Source organism: Prionailurus bengalensis, chromosome B2, assembly GCF_016509475.1.
Source record: "Prionailurus bengalensis isolate Pbe53 chromosome B2, Fcat_Pben_1.1_paternal_pri, whole genome shotgun sequence".
In the NCBI taxonomy this organism is placed as follows: domain Eukaryota; kingdom Metazoa; phylum Chordata; class Mammalia; order Carnivora; family Felidae; genus Prionailurus; species Prionailurus bengalensis.
In genome coordinates this window covers 122,991,305-123,008,270 of record NC_057349.1, presented here as the reverse complement: position 1 = coordinate 123,008,270, position 16,966 = coordinate 122,991,305, and the positions used below count along the sequence as shown (strand labels likewise).

General features: G+C 40.3%; 1 protein-coding gene across 2 annotated transcripts; it reads left to right on the top strand.

Annotated features, from left to right (window-relative positions):
• The first annotated feature begins 334 nt into the window (after positions 1–334).
• On the top strand, positions 335–14,379 carry MTFR2 (mitochondrial fission regulator 2). 2 transcript variants are annotated; one of them, XM_043593078.1, is made up of 8 exons: positions 335–1,820; positions 2,250–2,355; positions 2,451–2,567; positions 7,977–8,081; positions 8,535–8,647; positions 9,571–9,806; positions 10,941–11,298; positions 13,979–14,379. In XM_043593078.1, exons 3-8 carry the CDS (start codon positions 2,505–2,507, stop codon positions 14,184–14,186), a joined length of 1,083 nt encoding a protein of 360 aa, XP_043449013.1. In that variant the 5' UTR covers positions 335–1,820; positions 2,250–2,355; positions 2,451–2,504; the 3' UTR covers positions 14,187–14,379. The 2 variants fall into 2 exon arrangements, with proteins under 2 accessions (XP_043449013.1, XP_043449012.1); XM_043593077.1 differs by lacking the exon at positions 2,250–2,355.
• Positions 14,380–16,966: the final 2,587 nt, after the last annotated feature.

Genomic DNA, 16,966 nt, shown 5'->3' with positions numbered 1-16,966 from the left:
ATTGTTCATTGTATATAATAGACACTTTCTAAGAATTTTTAAATTTTATTTTATTTTTTTTAATTTTTTTTTCAACGTTTATTTATTTTTGGGACAGAGAGAGACAGAGCATGAACAGGGGAGGGGCAGAGAGAGAGGGAGACACAGAATCGGAAACAGGCTCCAGGCTCTGAGCCATCAGCCCAGAGCCCGACGCGGGGCTCGAACTCATTGACCGCGAGATCGTGACCTGGCTGAAGTCGGACGCTTAACCGACTGCGCCACCCAGGCGCCCCTAAATTTTATTTTTTTGAAGTAAGCTCTACACCCAATGCGTCTGAATTCCTGACCCCTCATGAGATCAAGAGTTGCATGCTCCACCAACTGAGCCAGACAGGCGCCCCATATACTAGGCACTTTTCTAAAGCACTAGAGAAGCAGCATGGTTCAAGCCAAAAGTACCCGTTCTAGAGATTACATTCTAGTTTGGCGATAGCGGTAGCATGAATATACGTGGTGATAAGTGCTATAAAGAAAAGTAAGAGTGGAAAGAGATGGGGTTTAAAAATGCTCAGGGATAGCCTCTCTGATGTCTCTACTAGAATGTAATCTGCAGGAGGGTGAGGACCTTACTGGTCTTGCCCGTTACTGCATTTCCCATGCTTAGAATAGTGCCTGGCACATAACACTCAGTATTGAATGAGTAAATGTGGACCATAGAGAAATTAGTTCAAAAGACCCCATTTTTAAAAATTTTATTTTAATGTAGGTCCGCAGCAGGCACAGTTGATCTTAAATTGTCATGTCATTCCAGTGCATCCTTGGCTGAAGTAGGAATAAAGATGTTGCTCTGTCTTACGAAGCCAGTAAAACCCAGACCAGAATTAAAAATGGGTATCACTTGATAGGATTTAGTCCTTCCTTAACAATACTCGGCCAGGTTAACGTCCGGTCCATATTTGATAGCCTGGATAACCAGGAGCGTTTGGTGAGCGAACATTGTAAGTACTGCAAAGGTGCACATCCCTCGAAGACTGCTTAGGTTCTGCTAATCCCATAAGCAGATAATGTTTGAATGAAATGATCAGACAACAAATAGCGACTTCAAGGGAAGAGGAGAGCGCGGTCCCGCTTAGCGTCTGGGTGTATAGGGGACGACACTGCGAAAAGGGACGAATCCCGGATCGCGGGCCTGGCTCAAGACCCTTAATACCTTCATGACACCGTGTGGTAGATAGACACCAGTAGTTTAGCATGGAGGAACCTAAGGACGCATCAGAAGCTTGCGTCACCATCTTCGCACCGCCCCCCCCCCCCTCCCGTTCCACCTGCTGTCTCTAGGCTTCTATTGGTTGCCTCGCGGAAGGCCCGCCCCCTAGAGGAAGAAGGAAATATCCCAGTAGCCGGCCCAAATAACCGTAACTAGCCTGACGTCATAACGCAGCCAATCAGAAGCACATATGTTTAGGCTTGTCCAATGAGCTCGGAAACTGGCTTGGCCCGCGGAGTTTGATTTTCGTTCAGGGACGCGGAAGTTGTGCCCGGCCTCGGGGCGAGCCGCAAGGTGGGTGGGAGACCGGAGGTAAGGGCCAAGCATCCTGCGGAGTTACCCAGGTTGAGGGAAGGGGTTTCGGTGTCCAGCCCCGGGTCGGTGGGGGACGTCGTTACCGTCTGTGGCTTGCAAACCGAGGCGCGCGGGCGGACCCGAGTCGACGTCCGAGCGCTCCTGTACCAGGACGGGCGCACGTAGGGCGTCGCTGACTGCGGATTCGAGGCAGCGTTTCTTAAGGACCGCAGCTTGGTGTCCCGGTGGTTGCTCGCAGGCTCGGCTTCGGAGGAAGGTGAGCAAGGCGATCATTCTGGGTTTGGAGAGCCCCTCAGGAAGCTTGAGGCCAAGGCGACTGACACCACCGGCGCTAGTCTCGGCCTGTTACTCAGTTGGGTGACTGAGTCACGTCGCGTATCTGGGGTCCAAATTCCTTGTCTTTAAAATGAGTGAGGAGGATGGATGGTACCCTATTCATTTGTGAGGAAGAGCCGCTGTTCATTTGTTAAAGCGTTGGGTCGGCCCCCTGCCTGCCTTCAGGAGCTGAACTCATCCCTCTCCTCAACCCAGAGCTTCCAGGAGAGCGGGGACTTCGCTGTCGCAGCTAACCTAAAGGCTTCCCTGCTAAGTGTCCAATTTATTGTTGGTTAATATTTAATAAGGCTGAAACATCTTATGAACTTTTAGTGCAATTTAACTGATAAATTGAAATTTCCTTTATCAGCCCTTCCCCACGTCTTCATTCCTCTCTCTCTTTGACTTCCTTCAAAATACTGCTGGCCAAAAGAGATCAGTTGATGGTGTAATGTGAAACGAAAGGATTCCTCCAGGTTACTTAATACAGTTTTGTGGCAATCGTGTTTTTTGGTTTTTGTTTTGTTTTTTTGGTCAAGAGTAATATTTTCTAAATTGTTTTTTCCGGAAGGTATCAAGAAACTGATAATGTTTCCTTGAATTCGCTTATGTATGTGTTTCATCAATGTCACTCATACTGAATATCTTAAGAGAGATGCTGGAATATTTCGGTGTTCCCATAGACCAGGTAAATGTTTTTTAATGGATTTGAATGAACCTGTTGTATTTGTTGCTGGGTCTTACTTTGAAAATGATCTATATATATGTAAACATTTAATTTAAGGCAAGATTGTTACTTTTCAGGTGGAACAAAGCTGAGTTTGCAATAGTGTACCTTAGGTAGTTTGCGTTAAAAAAAAAAAGGGATAAAATTAAGGGCGCCTGGCTGGCTCAGTCGGAAGAGCATGTGACTCTTGATCTCCAGGTTGTAAGTTGTGAGTTAAGCCCCAAGTTGGGTGTAGAGTTTACTTAAAAAAAAAGGGTGGGGGGAGGGGGAGGATAAGATTATTAGCAACCTATTTACTAGATAGGTCAAATGCCAGCAAAAGGTGCACATGCAGCAAAATATAGATATGACCTTCACAGGTAAAATATATTTTAATTATCCAGTGGTTTTATTTAAAGTAATTTAAGTTTGGGGGCGCCTGGGTGGCTCAGTCAGTTGGGCGTCCAACTTCAGCTCAGGTCACGATCTCGCGATCCGTGAGTTCGAGCCCCGCGTCGGGCTCTGGGCTGACAGCTCAGAGCCTGGAGCCTGCTTCCGATTCTGTGTCTCCCTCTCTCTCTGACCCTCCCATGCTCATGCTCTGTCTCTCTCTGTCTCAAAAATAAATAAACGTTAAAAAAAAATTTTTTTTTTAAAAGAAAAATAAAATAAAGTAATTTAAGTTTGATATTTGGGTATATAATGGCAAGTTATAGCTCAACAAATTCAGAATAAATCTGGAGAGAGGATGACTTAGGCCTAAGAAGTACAAGCAAATCCAATTTTCTCTACTTATGGAGCATTACCATATCCAACACAATATGCTTGGTTCTTTGGGTGATATAGAGCAATACACAATCTTGTATTCATACTGCTTAAAATACAATATGACGAATAAAAACATACAGATAACTATAATACAAGATTGAATATAAGAAAGAATAGTTGGGGAGTTTATAGAATGGGCAAATCATTGCTATTTGTTGGGGTGAATTAGAAGAGAATAGCCAAGGACACTTTCAAGATTTTAAACAAAAGTAAGTTGAAGAGTGGTTATAAATTATAAATAGGCAATTATTATATTATAAATAGGCAATTCAGTATGAGGAACTAGTTTGAATCAGGAGGTGAAGTGAGCCAGATGTGCTGTTGGATTATATAAATACAAATATCCTACAGATAGAGAAATAGTTCTAGAATGTTGGAAAAAGAGATTTCAGATTTGTGGTTATCTACATTCTTTTCATATTTGAATTCAGGGACTTTGGTGACATAATGGAAGATGTTGGGTGTTACTGATGCATTTTGAATTTCAAGAATACATTGAAGATAATGAGGACTGAATAGTAGTTAAAGATCTGCTTATTATTGGATTATTGATACGTTTAGGGATTTGTGTAGGTGGAGTGGCAGCTGTAGTGTAGTTTGAAGAATAACTAAGGAAGGGTAGTGGCATCAGCAACTTTCTTTTGAAAAGTTTGTGAAAAGAGATCAAGAGCCATCAACTTGAAGGAGTAGGATCGACATTTTTTTTTTCCAGTGTTAGAGATAACTTCATGTTTGCAAGCATTGGAGAAGAACCTCATAGACAGGAAAAAAAAGTTAAAAATTCAAATGAAAGAGCGAGTGATGAGCAATGTCCTGGAGAAGGTAGCTGGGCAAGGAATATAAATAATAAGTCTTGGAAAGAAGACAGACAGTTGAGTAGGATAAAAGTGAGAGATGGTGGAGAGGTTTGGAATGGAGAGAAATAAAAATTGAGGTATGTTAAGTTGGAGTCCTTGGTTTTCTCAGTAAGAGCAGAGTCAAGGCTTCTGCCAGGTAATAAAAATGTTGGCTTTGGGGATTTCAGAGATTGGTGATTGCTTTGGGCAAGACAGTAGAGAACAACATGTTCATGCTCTGAAGAGGTCGCAGAATATACCTGTGCAGAATACCCAGCTGAAGTCAGCATGGATTTGTAGTCTTCTAAATATTGTTGTTTTTGTAATTTATTTTCTCCAGCTAAGAGTAGTTGGGGTAATTTATCCATTAGTAATATGAGAACACATAATATCAAGAGGATGAACACTTTTTGAGTGGTAATGAACCTATCACTGAAACAACTTGAAAATCTCTGCTTGGTAGGAAAGTCACATCAGTAAAGTCCGGGTCGCCTGGGGGGCTCAGTCTGTTAAGCATCCAATTTCAGCTCAGGTCATGATCTCACCTTTTGTGAGTTCAAGTCCTGCATTGGGCTCTCTGCTGTCAGCACAGAGCCTGCTTCAGATCCTCTGTCTCCCAGTCGCTCTCTGCCCTTCCCCTGCTCATACTCTCCCTCTCTCTCTTTCAAAAGTAAAATAAACACTTGGGGCTCCTGGAAGGCTCAGTTGATTAAGCATCCAACTTTGGCTCGGGTCATAATCAACATCTTGCGGGTTCGAGCCCTGCATCTGGTTCTGTGCTGACAGCTCAGAGCCTGGAGCCTGCTTCAGATTCTGTGTCTCCCTCTCTCTCTCTCTGCCCTTCCCTTGCCCTGTCTGTCTCTCTCTCAAAAATAAATGAACATAAGTTAATTTTACCTCTTTCTACTTTTTCAGATGTAGCTACTAGAAAATTTGTCTTACATGTGTGGTTTGTGTTTTTTTTCTTTTGGAGAATACGTACTTCTGAAGTGATTGTAGGTGTAGGTGATTGTGATTTATGGTTAAGAACTACTACCCTGTAGGATTGAAAAGGAACATAAACACATCTCTGCCCCTGGAGTTGACAGTCTTAATGGAGCAGAGAGAACACTGCAAATGAAACAGAGTTACGTGTAGTTAGGTATACTGTTGTGTGGTGCTCCTTGGAACTGGTTTAGGAATTTAGAGCCTAGGAAACTCCCGAAAGCAGAGTCAAATTTGTAGAGGAGTGTGAATCTGACATTAGAAGACAGGTAAAAACAGCTGGTGCCAGGGCTGGAGGTAGAGTGGTGCCCTTTGGGCACATGCGTAAGTGCTTGGCAATTAGGGTAACATTGGCTTGTCTTTGAGACCATGAGGAAAATTGCTATATGCAAAAGAGCTCGTGTTATTAACGTAGTGAGTGGGTAATTCAGTCGGATAGATAGAACTGGGCCAAGTGGCAGGGAACTTTTCAGGGTGACTGGAGAATAATACAGAATACATGGAGGATGTTGTGGAGACTGAGATCGCAGAATTGATGGAAGCTTATGAGGCCAGTAGATGTAATCAGTTTAAAAAGATTTTTCAAATTTTTTATTAAACATTAGAGAGAGAGCACGAGTGTGGGAGGGCAGAGAGAGAGGGAGACACAGAATCCGAAGCAGGCTTCAGGCTCCGAGCTGTCAGCACAGAGCCCGACATGAGGCTCGAACTCACAAACTGCGACATCACGACCCCAAGCTGAAGTTGGACGCTTAACTGACTGAGCCACCCAGGCACCCTATGATGTAATCAGTTTAATGTTTTAATGTTTCCTCTACTTTCAAATAGTAAGGTTCTGAACTCAGGTGTTTGGATGTGATCAGATACATTCAGAATCTTACTATTTGAAAGTAGAGGAATGGCATTTTCTGTGCCAGTGGCTTCCAGATCTTCCTCTCTAGCCCGTTTTTCTCAACTAGTCAAATGGCTTTAATTTTTACCTATCATGTATTGTGTCTGCTGACGATTCCCAAATCCATCTAAATCCCAGGTTTTTTTCCTGAGTTCTAGAACTGTATGTCCATTTCCAAGAAGATGCTGTTAGGATGCTACCTATGTCTGTTGCTTGTAATAAACTCTCCTTGTTATGGGATTTTAGGAAAAATGAAAAGTCCAAGTTTTAATGCTTTTTGAAGAAAGTGCTTTCTTTGTCTTGAAATCTCTGCCAAAAGCAGAAATATTATGTCATATTTTTGAGGAGACTTCTGTGGGAATTGTTTACACCAATCTGGAAAGCCCAAGCCAAAAGACAAGATGTTATTTGAATTATAGTAGCGTATTTCATTTCTATCATCTTTTTAAGAACTGACTTCTGGCAGATATAGTTCACTGTAAGTAAAGAATTCTTAAATTGTCTAGTGCCGGATTAGTTTATTCCCCCTCTTTATTTCACCTTTGAAAGGAATTACATAAGTGCACTCTGTATTACCTCATTGTTTGAGAAACTGAAATTGTCAATTTTTGACTGGGCCAAAAGATGTTTAGCTGGGAGGAGAGGAGGCAATTTTTCTGGATAAATTTCCCTAAAGTTATTTGTTTTTTTTTTTTAACGTTTATTTATTTTTGAGACAGAGAGAGACAGAGCATGAACGGGGGAGGGTCAGAGAGAGGGAGACACAGAATCTGAAGCAGGCTCCAGGCTCTGAGCTGTCAGCACAGAGCCCCACGCAGGGCTCGAACTCACAGACCGCGAGATCATGACCTGAGCTGAAGTTGGCCGCTTAACCGACTGAGCCACCCAGGCGCCCCTAAAGTATTTTGTCATTATCAGAAATAGGACAAAAATGAATTTGTGGTCCTTTTTTTTTTTTCTTAATGTTTATTTATATTTGAGAGAGAGAAACAGAACATGAGCAGGACAGGGGCAAAGGGAGAGGGGGACACAGAATCTGAAGCAGGCTCCAGGCCCTGAGCTGTCAACATGGAGCCTGATGTGGGGCTCGAATGCACGAACTGGGAGATCATGACCTAAGCTGAAGTTGGATGTTTCACCAAGTGAGCCACCCAGGTGCCCCTGTGGTGCTTTCTTAAGAGACCTTTCTTTCTGGAATATTACATAGGTTAACTCCCATCCTTTTTTTTTTCTTTTTCTTTTTAGGACAAATATGAATGAAGTTTAATTTTTTTTTTTTTAAGTTATTTAGAGAACTAGCAGAGAGAGAGACAGAGAGTGAGAAGAGAGAGAGAGACTCTTAAGCAGGCTCTGAGCTTAGCACGGAGCTGGACAGGGGTTCTGTCTCAGGACTCTGAGATCATGACCTGAGCCAAAATCAAAAGCTGGATGCTTAACAGACTGAGCCACCCAGGGGCCCCAAAGTTTAATTCTTTGAAGAAAATACTTTGAGTATGCCCTTCTGTATTTTCTTTTCAAAATAAGTGTTAGTGCATCCTTTACATCTACTTTTCTTCATGGATATATAAACATGGCTTTAACAGAATAGTGTTTTTTTTTAATTTTTTAACATTTATTTATTATTGGGGGACAGAGAGTGACGGAGCATGAGCATAGGAGGGTCAGAGAGGGGAAGACACAGAATCTGTAGCAGGCTTCAGGCTCTGAGCTGTCAGCACAGAGCCAGACGTGGGGCTCAAACTCGAAAAAACGCAAGATCATGACCTGAGCCGAAGTTGGACGCTTAACCGACTGAGCCGCCCAGGCACCCCTAACAGAGTAGTTTTTAAACAATGTTCTATGTGTAAATAGGTTTTGCAGATTAGAGAAAATAAAGACTATGGATCAGCTCGGAGTATTGTTCGTCTTATTGGGAAAATTCTTCCTCTAGAACCTTGTCCCAGGCCTAATTTTGAGGTAAGTCAGTCAACATGCATTGTTTAAGCACTATGTATACAATAATCCCAGGTACTTCTAGAGATAGAGTAGAACAAAAGAAGAACTGTTTCCTGAAAGCCAAAAACCTCTTGCATGTTTTTGTGTTTATTTCTTTAAGTAATTACATTCAAAGATGGGCAGATACAAAGCAACACCTGAATAGCTTATTTTATTCTTCTAGTTTGTGTTTTATGACAGATGACATTAACCAGGGTAGAGAATATTGCTACATGTTTAGACTTTAGATGACATTTTCCTCAGTATTTTTTGCCCCGCTAACAGGTGCATGTTTTTCTGTTGCATATCCTTTTTCCTTTTAACTCAGGGATTTTTAATTTAGCCAATTTCCATGGGCACGCATGTGTTCTACCCCCTGCCCCCCACCCCAGCAAAGCTCTGACTTTTTTTTTTTCTTCCCCTTTTTTACTTCAGTTGATCCCTCTATTGAACTCTGTAGACCCTGGTAACTATGGATCTGTAGTTCCGTCTTTTGCTGATACTTTGCGTGTGGCAAATGATGAAGAAGGCAGTTATCTCAGATTTCGGTAATTTTACATACTTCCTGTGGAAGGTGGGATATGGGCTGTAATCTTAATTCTTGCACGTGTTGAAGTTCGATCATACTAATTGAATCTTGTGTCTGTCTTTGTACTGACCTGTGACCTACTAATATCTTCCTAATAAGGATGACATTTTTATTTCCCATTTCTCTTAATGTAGGCCTAGGAAGGAATGATATTAAAAGGGTGTCAAAATCATTATGTCCATTTTTAGGAGAAAGCTGTTTCCTATGCTAGATACCATATTTGGTTATTTTTTACATATTTAGCCCAAACTTAAATAGTGTTTACTGTGTACCAGGCAACGATGTTAAATAAATGTATTTGAAATTTGAATGTGTTACTGTTCGGGAGTACTAACTTAAGTGTTAGTATATTCAGATATAGGCTATAAACACAATAAGGGTCAATTATCCAAATATTCTGGCTAAATTTATTATGTATCAAAGTGGTTTATCTATTTAAAAAAAATTAGAATACCATAAACTTATCCCTGACATAATGCTTAGTATAAGGCCATTCAGTACCATATATTCAGAGTATGTAGAATTTCTAAGTAAATCAACTTTATTTCTAAATAAATCAATTTGTACTGTGTTTAAACCAATTAGGTAGAACAGTTACAAGACAATTATTTTTGTTTTACAGTCTAAAAGCAAGACTTGTTCCTTCATTCACTGACCACTTATTGGTCACTTATTAAAGGCGACTCTTCTGTTCTAGATATTGAGAATACAAAGTTACGTAAGCTGTCGTGCTTGTCCTCAGTGAGTCTGGAGACAATGATGAGATAAAGAGAGCTACTCTGATTTTTGTTTTTGTGTCTTTATTCCTCTTTGTCTGAAAGAATTTATTTCTTTGGGGAAATTACACCTCCCCCCTCAGTTTTTCCTTCCTTCTACCCACAGAAATAGCATATGGAAAAATGAAGAAGAGAAGAAAATGGAATTTGTCCATCCTTTGCCACCAGTTTGGAATCCATTGCTGCCTGCTCCAAGACAGAATAAACGAACCAAAAACGATGGGCCTGTAAATGAAGCTGCAATTAAAAAAATAGCTGCCCTCGAAGATGAGCTGACTTTTCTTCGCACTCAGATCGCTGCAATTGTGCAAATGCAGGAACTGAAAAACCGTGCAAACGCTGGTGAGTGCCATGCTGCGTTCTGTCTTAGTTAGATGGTGCTCACCTACCATTTCATTTCAGTCAGTAGGGTCCCAAATGAGAGCATCAGATGCTAATGTGTCTTGTGAATGACATTAAATATGTCGAGGATATCGAGGGTGTAATATTGCTACGTCTGATGTTTATGTAGAATAAATGGAGACACATTTGCGGTGAGGGGCATGGCTTTGGTTCCAGCTGTACTGCTGTAGATTGTACTTTTGTATTGAAAAGGTGTTTTCTAAGTAAACTTTTCTAACTCTTCAGAAAAGCATCGATATTTATGAGGAAGAATATATTAATTTGAAAGAAGATGAATATAAGGTCTTCATGTATTTGTAGTTTGAAGTTATTGCTGCTGTTCTTTCACTAAATTCAGGTTGAATAATGTTTTCCAGATGATCCTTTTCTAAATTTTTAGAGATGTGACTGGTTTTAAACAACATACACCCACATACACAATATATACATGTATCTGTACACATCCATATACACACATATAATTTATATATAACATGAAATGTTTATACAGTATTGTATATTTATGTATTTTATGCATAAATATACATATTGATATATAATAATAGCAGTTAAAATGAAATATACACACACATTATTTTTAAGCAGTCGTGTTAAAAAGTCTTTTGGGAGCAAATCTGTTGTGAAAAAGTTAAGTACTCAGTATCCGTCCTAGGCCTTGCCTAGAAAATATATGCTTGGGCATTTCTACAGTGTCATCATAGAGTGAATATACCAGTTTGAATGTTTCTAACTACGAATTGTTGATTGTGTTTTAGCTTTTTTAAATAGAGGATGAAATTCAGACTGTATGTTAATTACTGAAAAAGCACTTTTTGATTTCTTTTTAAAATGCATTCTCACCCTTCCTCCCTTTAAAGGCCTACCCAGAAAATCCTAATTGGATTAAAAATAAGCTTATTCTTTGGTTTGACTCTTATAAAAATTACTAAGCAGATGGGATTGCTTCTTTTTCCTGGCCACATCGTTATTTTAGTAGCATTACTGAAATTGTTCCTTTTTTGTTTCTAATTAGTGTTATGTGTTATGTTGGAGAGAATTTTGCATGACTTTTTCAACAGACTACTTTGTTTTTAGGCCTCTTTGACTTGAACAGCGAACCTAGCAGTTTGGGACAAAGACCATCGCCAGGAACTGCTGAACTGAGTGTCAAACCAGATCCATTTTCAAGTTCAGTGTTCTTCCTCCCACCTGCTCCTCCTCCTCCAGTGCCCCCTCAGCTTTCTTCTCCGCATCGTTCATGTTCACTCACATGGCCAGGAACTAATAATACATGTAACTCAGATAACTCAGCAAATGAAGTGAAAAGACAGCAGTCAGGTGATAGTAAGACTAATGACAGTCATCGTTCGAAAAGCCAGGAAAATAAAGATGTTCCGAATATGTTGGACATTCTAAAGGATATGAATAAGGTTAAGCTCCGTGCTGTGGAACGGTATGTTGTCATAACTTGAGAAATGAATCAAAATTCTATTAGTGATGTTGTAATAATTTATTATATTTATCAAAGTAAACATAGACAGGTCTTCTCTCTGATTCTTCTTCACTCCAAACGCTTCTCCCAGAAAGAATCATTTTCAATTTTTTTTTACTGTTTCTTTTAGTGTCTTATCTCCATAATTTTGGAACAGTGTACTACTTCCTTTTGCTATTTCTTGATATTTTAACTATATTTATTTCCGCTTGTTAAAACTCAGGAGTACATCCTTTCAGACATTCTGCCGCCTAACATGTACGCATAAATACACTTCTTAGTCTGTCTTCCCAATATAGTTAAATCCATCGTCTTTACTTAAATCAGTATTCAGAATTTACATCCTTATAACAGTATACATTCATAGCATTTCCTTATGCTATGATTACATTTTGCTTGTTGAATAATTTTATTTTTTATTGCAGCTAATAATTGTCTCTCTGAGTTTCTTTCTTTTGCTTCTTAAAATAATTTCCCCTGTAGGAGCTCTCTGTTCTGCTCCACTGTCTTGTTCCCCCAAGCCTGCTGCATTGTTACCATGCCAAGGATTTCCTTGGCCATCATTATGGCATTCTCTACCCTGTCTCTTGTGTTGCCTCACCCATTTCTTGGGTGTCCTATCTTCCCATACCTTTCTGAGAAAGGGTCTATAAAAAAGATTATTTTAAGTCTTTGCATATCTGAAAATTATGATTTTATTCTAACACTTCATTGCTAGTTTGGCTGGGTATACAATAGGCAGAAAACCATTTTTCCACAGAATTTTGAAGACATTGTTCCATCAGTTTTTGGCTTCTGTTCCTGTGGAGAAGCTGATGTCATTCTCATTCCTGGCTATGTATCAAATCTGTTTTCCTTATTCTTGAAACATTTAAGATCTCTTTAGCCCTGGTTTGAAATTTCATGACGATGTTCCCTGGAGAGTTCCTTTTTTAATTTCTTATGCTGGGCACTTGGGGACTCAGTCTTGAGTTTTACATTTTATTCAGTGTGTAGACTTTTCCTCAGTCCCTTCAGGGGAGCCCCTTCAGGAAGGCAGCTCACCCTCCACTGTCTTCACTGTCTTCCAGTGTTTTGTTGCAATTCTTACCCACTCTCTCATAATTTCTTTGTCTTTGTGGGTATGTATCTTTTTAATTTCTTTACTGTCATTTTAGTAGGATTTCACAGAGATCTGCCATGTTCATCTGGAAATCCCTCAATGAGGTTTTTAGTGAGAAAATATATTTTCTGTATAATAGTGTTAGGGCAGACACATCATTTCATTATTAATGAGGGTATGATTTGACCCTTGTGTGAGGAAGCTGATACAGAGAAGAATGTGGCTGAATGTGCACACTTGTTCCAGCTAGAGGGCTTATTGGCATCACTGGGCCCAGTCAGTGTAAGACGGTGACTGACTGTTACCATAACTGGAGACACAGCTAGGAGGCTGGTAGAGTCTCCCTTCCACCCCCAGTATCTCATTTTTCTACAACTAACCGTGCATTATACATTACTACAGAGTCAGATAAGATTTGCCACATCTTCACAGTTACAGTCACTGTTCGTGTTCTCTGCCTTCTCTCTTGTTACTGTGAATGAAATGCCATTGCTCATGTCCAAGCTCTCCCCTTGGTCACTAGGTCTCCTTTTCTCTTATCTTCTCAAGGATTTTACCTAAAATTATCCCTTCTGTCTTCTACATCATCACATTTTTCTTCTCTACTTTATTCTCCCCATACCTGAGTATTTACCATCTTCAAAACATGTATATCCCCAGCTATTATTATTTCTCTGCTTCTCTTTCTGATATAAATTCTTCTCATCAGAACTTTGTTTGCATTTCTCACCGCCTTCTTCTACCCACTGTAATATGGTCTCTGTCCCCATCACTCCACTGAAAACTGTGCATTGTCAAGGTCACCAGTAATGCTGGTACTAAATCTAATAGTCAGTTCTTATTGTTCCTCTTACCTGACGTCTTGGCAGTATTTGGTACTGTCTGTGGTCCCTTCCTCCTTGGAACACTATCTTCCTTTGGCTCAGACTTCAGTCCCCTTCTCTCTGTATCCACATTGTTTCCTTTGGTGATCTCACCTAGTCCTATGGCTTAATGAAAACCTGTTCTGCCCTAAGTCTTTTGTATCTCAGTAAAGGCAACAACACCATCATCCAGTTGTTCAGTCCAAACATCTAGGAACCAGACTTCCTGGTTTCTTGGTTTTCTTTTTTTTTTTTTCTTCTTTTTTTAATGTTTATTTTTTTGTAGGGGAGAGAGGGAGAGAGAGGTGGGGAGGGGGGAGGGCAGGCAGGTAGAGAGAGATGGAGCACAGAATCTGAAGCAGGTTCCAAGCTCTGAGCTGTCAGCACAGAGCCCTACGTGGGGCTTGAACCCACGAACTATGAGATCATGACCTGAGCCGAAGTCAGACGCTCAACCTACTGAGACACCCGGGTGCCCCATCGGTTTCTTGGTTTTCTAATTCCTAATTCATTGTGCCTTCCAGATTCCTTATTCCTTGGCAAAAATGTTCAATCTCTTGAAGAATAATTAGATTGTAATTTATTATGCTTGTATTTCTGGCATGTTTGTCAACAAGGAGCTTAAATTAATTACACAAGGCTTTAATTCAATTTTTTTTTTTTTTTTTTTAAATAGGTCACCTGGAGGTAGACCCATTCATAAGAGGAAAAGACAAGATTCACACTGGGATCCAGTGTCTTTAATATCCCATGCACTTAAACAGAAATTTGCATTCCAAGAAGATGATTCCTTTGAGAAAGAAAATAGGTCTTGGGAGTCTTCTCCATTTTCTAGTCCAGAAACTTCAAGAGTGAGCTATAATAACGTAAAGTTAATTTTTTAATTTTTCAAAAGCGTGTTGTCCATGATGTATCTCTGCCTTCAAGTTCTCTTGAAGTTCTTGCGCAGAATGGACCATACAGTTATTTGCTGGTACCGCTAACGTTTCTGTTGTTTCTGTTAACTTTTACATGCTCCTTTTTTGCTTGTACCTTACTATGAATTTTTTTTAAATAAAACACTTGACTTGAAAAATACTTGTGCGTAAGTTTATAAAGGCTTGTCCTGGACGGGTGCTAACTTGATGTTGCTGTCTGCTGTATGAACAAAGTCTGAAACTTAAGTACTCCAGTATTTTTCTCAGGCGAATATAAAGACTGGATTATTTAGTTAAATAGAATGTTAAAAGTGCTCTTTGAAAAGCAAATGGGATCATAATTACCTTCAATGACAATGCTTCTTGGTTGCTTAAAAGGACATTTTCTATATTTATATTTGACCCTTGAAATTGCTCCTTATTTGAAGTCTCTTTGATTTAGACATAGCTTTAATTTGGGGGTTGGTTTTCCCATATCACAGCTCAGTTGAGGTAGTAGGTACAGAAGAATAAGCCTTGGGAATGAGAGGGTTGGGAGGGAGGCTGGGGTCTAACGGCAGGTGCATAGCTCTGAGGAGTGGGGGGTGGGGGGTTCAGCAGTGGACACGGAACAACTGGAAAGCAGATAGCAACTCAAAGAGCATAACAGAGTGGGGGAAATTGTCCCACTTGTGTTCCAGCGCGGGCAGGGCTGTCTCTTGAGTTACTTGTGGGTGTGTTCATCATGTTGACTCTGGACATTCTTAACTGTAAGAGGGCCAGAAAGTATGGTTTACTTTAGAATTATTACAATCAAAAATGCCAATGTGCCTGAAAATAAACATTTGACATTTGTGTAGAAATGTATAACTTGCCATGTACTTTTCTGCACGCCTCGTTTGATCTTCACAGCAATGTCCTAAAAACAAAAAAGCATGAATAAGTCAGGCCAGTATCACCTGACCCTCAGAGTGCTGAAATAATCTGCCTGTAACCCCACATTGGATTGGCAGAGCAGTGACTAGAGCTGGGTTTATTAAAATTTTGGATATCTGAAAACCTTCAGTTATGTAAGCTGTTCGCTGCGTGGAACATATTTCCCAGTGATGGTGGATAAGCGAGGAGGTTCTGGGTTGTCTTACACTGTTCAGTGTTCAGCATTTTATCTCCAACCAACTACAAGCACTTTAGAGAAAGAACCATCTCTTTTTGTAGATTTTACGGCACCTCGCTGAGGGCTGGACACACGGAGACTCAAACTGTAGTTGACTGGGCATTCAGTCTCTGCAGCTGAGACTCCTCACTTTCGTGTGCTCAGCTCTGGGCACAGTGCCCGAGAGACACATAGTCCTGTCTCAGAGGACTATTTATTGTTGGATGGATTAAACCTCCAGGAGTTGTTTGGTCATTGCGTTATCATCTGCTTTTACCTGAGAATAATTTCCGGGTTGAACGTTTGCTTTATTTCAGTTTGGCGTCCCATTTCACAGAACAGTGAACTAAAGGAAGAACTGACAAACCCCAAAGATGTTGACCAATGTGTGAACAATGTCAGCTGAGTCTACACTGGCAAGGAAATGTCACTGAAGTGTGCCCGCGTGCCTTTCACTACATGCTGAAGGATCTCAGTCCGTTAACAAAGTTGAATGAAGTCTGTGCACTGGAATATATCAGTGCGGGGGTCTAAAGAGTCTTGACTCATAAGAACACCTGTCTCTGTTCTTGGAAGATCCAGCAGGTAACTGGCTACTCAAGGTAGTGGTTAGGTGTATGGCCTTCTTTCTGCATGTATATTGCTGTTATTAAAAGCTGAATGCACGCTTTGGATGATTTTCCTAGGAGCTAAGTAGTAAATGACTTAATGTTTCTCATTAGAGAACGGTAGGGTTCCACCCTAGGGTAATCATTTTAATAGATTAAGAAATTAATGTAAACTGGGGCACCTGGGTGGCTCAGTCGGTTAAGGGTTCGACTTCAGCTCAGGTCATGATCTTGCGGTTTGTGAGTTTGAACCCCACGTCGGGCTCTGTGCTGACAGCTTGGAGCCTGGAGCCTGCTTCGGATTCTGTGTCTCCTTCTCTCTGCCCCTCCCCCACTTGTGCTCTGTCTCTCTCTGTCTATCAAAAATAAATAAATGTATAAAAAAATTTTTTTAAAGAAATTAATGTAAACTAAGTATATATTGTAGTACTCAGCAAATGATAGTAAATTTTGATTTTTTTTAAACATTTATTTTTAAGAGAGAGAGAGACCGAGTGTGAATGGGGGAGGGACAGAGAGAGAGAGAGAGAGAGAGAGAGACCCAGAATCCGAAGCAGGCTTCAGGCTCCAAGCTGTCAGCACAGAACCCAATGTGGGGCTTGAACCACGAACTATGAGATCATGACCTGAGCTAAAGTTGGATGTTTAATTGACTAAGCCACTCAGATGCCCCTAGATGTTTAAAATCAATTTCTTAAAAGCATTTATGACTTCCTAATTTAAGAGTTTTTGAATCTTAGAAATTGGTAGTGATCTGGTTTACTTGACCTCCAGGAACTTGGAGATTTTCGAAGAATACAAAATATAATTTTTTCATTAGAATAGTTCTAGTTTGAATCATATAGCTTGAGTCTCCTAAAAATTCCTCCTGAGGTGATAAAGCATTATTCTTAGAAACTGACTTTGTTAGAAGCAGAAATTTTTAAAGAATCTTGGTAAGTTTTACCTACACGTCTATGTAAATATGAATGCCTATCGTTTTACTTCCTTTTTTCCTTTTTACATTG

What these genes read in the sequence shown, in the direction of transcription:
- MTFR2 (XM_043593077.1), top strand. Translation starts at nt 2,505, where the DNA reads ATGTCACTCATACTGAATATCTTAAGAGAGATGCTGGAATATTTCGGT. An exon ending in TCGGTGTTCCCATAGACCAG is followed by an intron (nt 2,568 to 7,976) that starts GTAAATGTTTTT and finishes ATGTGTAAATAG; the next exon opens with GTTTTGCAGATTAGAGAAAA. An exon ending in AAGCTCCGTGCTGTGGAACG is followed by an intron (nt 11,299 to 13,978) that starts GTATGTTGTCAT and finishes TTTTTTAAATAG; the next exon opens with GTCACCTGGAGGTAGACCCA.